This window comes from Athene cunicularia (genome assembly GCF_003259725.1).
Source record: "Athene cunicularia isolate RWA chromosome 22 unlocalized genomic scaffold, athCun1 chr22_part1, whole genome shotgun sequence".
Classification (NCBI taxonomy): domain Eukaryota; kingdom Metazoa; phylum Chordata; class Aves; order Strigiformes; family Strigidae; genus Athene; species Athene cunicularia.
In genome coordinates this window covers 4,895,280-4,899,637 of record NW_020799128.1, presented here as the reverse complement: position 1 = coordinate 4,899,637, position 4,358 = coordinate 4,895,280, and the positions used below count along the sequence as shown (strand labels likewise).

General features: G+C 41.9%; 1 protein-coding gene across 1 annotated transcript in view; it reads left to right on the top strand.

Annotated features, from left to right (window-relative positions):
* Positions 1 to 1,503: 1,503 nt before the first annotated feature.
* Positions 1,504 to 4,358, top strand: part of KAT6A (lysine acetyltransferase 6A) — a 45,239-nt gene continuing 42,384 nt past the window's right edge. Inside the window, exons 1-2 of the mRNA XM_026863052.1 lie at positions 1,504 to 1,579; positions 1,694 to 2,459. Coding sequence (XP_026718853.1) covers positions 1,857 to 2,459 — 603 coding nt within the window. The 5' untranslated portion in view covers positions 1,504 to 1,579; positions 1,694 to 1,856. The remainder of the gene's footprint in view (positions 1,580 to 1,693; positions 2,460 to 4,358) is intronic.

Below are 4,358 nucleotides of genomic sequence, written 5' to 3'. Positions count from 1 at the left end.
GGTGCGAGGAGCCGCGCTGCGCTGCCCGTCTTCGTGAGGGTGAAGAACCGTGTAGGGCCCAGCTGGGCGCCGGAGCTGCGGCCTGCGCCTCATTTCTCCTGGTGCCGCTGGTGTGAGTCCCTCGGCTGAGGCTGGGCGCCCCTCGGGGCGCCGTGTGCGGGGCCTGTCCGGGATGGGGATGGGGATGAGCGGTGGCAGGTGCAGGGGCCGCTTGTCGCGCAGACAGCGAGCGAGCGAGCGACCTGGCCGGGCTGGGACCGTCCCGGTATCGCCCCGGCCTGGCCGGGCGGTTACGTAACGTCCTGCGCACGGAGCTCTGCTGGGGACAGGGCGCTGCGTCCTCCTTGGCCCCGGCATCCTGGCGTGCTGGGCACCCCGGGAGCACAGCTTCGCTTTGCCGAGCGGGCAGTGCTCGGGGACCGTGTTTCTTTTCACATCTGTTGTTCATGGGCTAAAGGAGCTAGGCAAGCGCTGCGTCCCTTCTGGTCTAAACAGTAGTTCTGAATCTTTCCAGTACTGGCTGTATGGAGCTGTGCAATCGAGTCTGATATCTGTATGCAAATGTGTTTTGTGTGTTGATAAATTCTTCAGCACTTACTAGAAAGTAGAATGGGAGAACTGTGTTGATTACTAGCTTGTGACTAAAAGTTCCCTTGCAGAAAATCCTTATTCTTTATAACAGTTTGCAAATACTTCTTGGTTAGTGTACTCTTGCAGTAGAACTTCAGCACAATGTAGTGTTATCATACTTAGAAAAAGTCTTTGTTAAAAACAACTAAAGGCTGTGAAGTAGACCCTCCTACCCTTCCATCTACATCTTTAATTAGCAGTGTCGTAAGCATTCCTTCTTCATTGTGTATGGTCACCTGTTACTTTGTCCTCAAGTGTTTTCAGTGTGTCTCATCTATACTGAAGATTATAATGTTGTATTCTTCTTTTCTCTGGTCTGTGAAAGTGGAACATTTAATTACAATCTCCAGCTGGGTTTCTTCACTTTTTTCCTTGATGGAACAACTGTCATGGCTTTTCTTAGCAGGAGGGAATCAGACCTATGATTACGCTCCTAGAAGAGCGCTGAAAGTTTCTTGCTGTTTGCTTAAGACTCTTAGCTATTCCTGGTGCTTTCGGTTGAAGTTTCAGACAGTGTCTTCCATATGTAGAAATGAAGAGAGTTGCTGGTTTTTTTAAGATCTTTATTGTGGTGGTTTTTACCTCCCAAATACTTATTTAGGTTGTGCCCAGTAATGATGTAAAACTCGGTATAGAATTTATGCTGACTTATGGATAGAAATAAAAAGGGCACGGGTTTTTTTTTTCTCAAGGTTGTATGAAGTTATTTCAGTGCATACTTTCAAAAGCATGCTTTTGTTAGCAGTGAAGATGAAACCTTAAGTATTACTTAAGGGTTTCTGAACACTTGTAGTGGATTAAAACTATGTGTTTAATGAATTAATGTTGCTGTTAATTTTTTGCTGCTTCTTTCATTTTTCTAACTATTCTTTGGAAATGTCTCTCTTGTTTTCTTCCAGGCCTAATGTTACAGTTCTTCCGATTGTGAGTGCGCAGACCAGAAGCTGAGGTGAGATATGCTAAAATCTTTATACCTCTGTGGAAAAAACCTTCTTTGAAGCTGTTATGGGATTTATTGGAAAGAATAAGGAAATTTCTAATTGTTTTACTTTCCTATCTTTAGTGTGAAAACATGTTTGAGAAAGGAGGAGTAATTCAGAACAGAAAACGTGTATGCTATGGTTAGCTGGTTCCCATCATTCGAGAATCTGTTTTCTCATCGTGTGAAACTTGTTCAGCATCGGGATAAAGGATAACGACTCTATGGATATACAGAATTCTTCACCATGGTAAAACTCGCCAACCCGCTGTATACAGAGTGGATTTTGGAGGCAATCAAAAAGGTAAAGAAGCAAAAACAGCGTCCTTCAGAGGAGAGGATATGCAATGCAGTGTCATCTTCGCATGGTTTGGACCGCAAAACTGTTCTGGAACAGTTGGAGTTGAGTGTTAAAGATGGAACTATTTTAAAAGTCTCCAACAAGGGTCTCAACTCCTACAAGGATCCAGATAATCCTGGGAGAATAGCACTTCCGAAGCCTCGGAACCATGGCAAGTTGGATGGTAAACCAAATGTGGACTGGAATAAACTTATCAAACGGGCAATTGAGGGCTTGGCTGAGTCTAGTGGCTCATCCTTGAAGAACATCGAGCGCTTTCTGAAAGGTCAGAAAGATGTGTCTGCGTTATTTGGAGGTAGCGCTGCCTCCATTTTTCACCAGCAATTACGACTAGCTGTCAAACGTGCTGTTGGCCATGGTAGGCTCCTTAAAGATGGACCTCTGTACCAGCTCAACACTAAAGCAACCACTAATGCTGATGGGAAGGAGAGTTTTGAGTCTCTTTCCTGTCTCCCTCCAGTGTGTCTCCTTCCCCATGAAAAGGATAAGGTAAGACCCAGTTTGCATGGGCATTTTTTTGTGATGGATGAAATGTGTCAATACACTGTTGCAATTTGAGGTCAATGACTTGTTTAACATGCATCTTGTAAGTTGGACATGACTGATGTGCATTTAGGTTTCTACTGTGTCCAAATCTCTTAAGTGTAATAAATCATAATTTGTACTTTGGACCTAAAAACTGCAAACAAACTACTGTAGGGAATTTTCCTCTGAACGCTTCTGTACAGTGAAAGTGAATGTATAATAACAGGCTTACTATAGTTACTATGTTAGCCAAACGTACGAAGTAAGCCTCCTCAGTTTAAGGTGAGGTGGATTTGCAAAGCAAACTTGGGGTTGTCTCTTATTTTCTCATTTTTATTTGACTGCCAGTTCAGCTTCTTATTTGAATGCATATAATATAGTGAAGCGCTGATTAGCAATTGCCACCTAATGCTATTGTAGAGGCTTTCTTTGTTCACAGTGAAAAATTCATTTTGTTCCAGAATAGCTTTGTTGTGAAATAGGAAGAAAAGGTATATAGGATATAGCTGTTGAAAAGAGTGAAATCGGAGGATGTGGAAAGTATGGAAATGCTAGAATGAACACTCGTGGACTTCTGTTCCCTTTTGTGTGCCTCCCCCCACCCTTCTTAAATACAATTCATTCTACAAACGAAAGTACTTTTATATTACTCTTATTTTTATGCTTTTTTTCTCCTCCTTTCTTCCATCCTTCTGCATGCCTAAGGTCTTTGATCCTCCACTCCAACCTCAAGATGAAGTTGTTGGAGTGAAATTTGTACCCACTCAGTATCTTTCCTGTCCTTGTGCTACTGTGGAAGCAGCGTAAAAAGGAAGTCTGTCTTTGTTTATTGAAGACCGATTTTCCAGTAATTCATATCTTTGCACTACTAGTCGCCAGGACTTACAGAATGTGAAAATTGTTTTTTCTATCCGTAATAGACACATTTTTCAGCAGTGTTGGAAAGTTGTTTTGTTGTAAATATCCTCTTTGGGGATGAGTTCTTTGAGTGTCTACTGCTTGTGTTTTTTCAAGTCAGCTTTACTCTGGTGAGAGGGTTGCTTTATAATGTTAGGATTTGAAGACTTAAAAGTACTGTAGGAGTCTTCTTCCTAAAAAACAAAAAAAATTATTCACAGCTGCTTTATCACCAGTAAAGTTTCTCTGAAGCTCTCATTTAACTGATGGAGCTCTACTATGGACGTAGGACTTGGCTAGTCAGAGCACTGTGTTGTGGGCTGGTGGAAGGTAGGAAGTAAGTATTACTGTGCTGGAAATTCCAACAGCTTCCTCTATCCTTTTTTCAGGTGTTCTGTCTACAAACGTTTCCTATGTACTTCTCCAACTATATCTGTAATGAAATCAATATAGGTGCAAAATGGTATGAAAACTGGATGTAAACAAGCCTGGCACATGAGGCAGCTGAATTGAGAGTGGTAGTAATGGTGGAAAATACTAGCTGTGCATATTATTAACACAGTATGTTTTACAGACTATTCAGTCTTGTAATGTGCCAAAACTCAGGACCAGCTTGATATTCTTTCAGGTGAAGTGTTTCCTGAGGTTTTAAAATGGGTTATATCAAAGTGTTGAATGATAATATGGACTATTGTAAGTACTGAATTTGGTCTGGGGTTTGTTTTTTGTCCCCTAGAAAAGTATGTGTATGAAGTTCTTGTGTGTGCAAGTGTGCATAAATATAAACACAAGTATATATATGTGTGTGTGCATTTTGGGCTCTTAGATGTGCTCCCTAATTCCTTCCTACCTGCTCAAGTCTAAGCAGCTTGAACACTAAAAGGCTTGTTAGTAACATTAGAATGCACAGTAGCTATAGTAGAAATTTTGCGAGGAATTTCTTCGTTAAATTAATTGGGGGCGGGG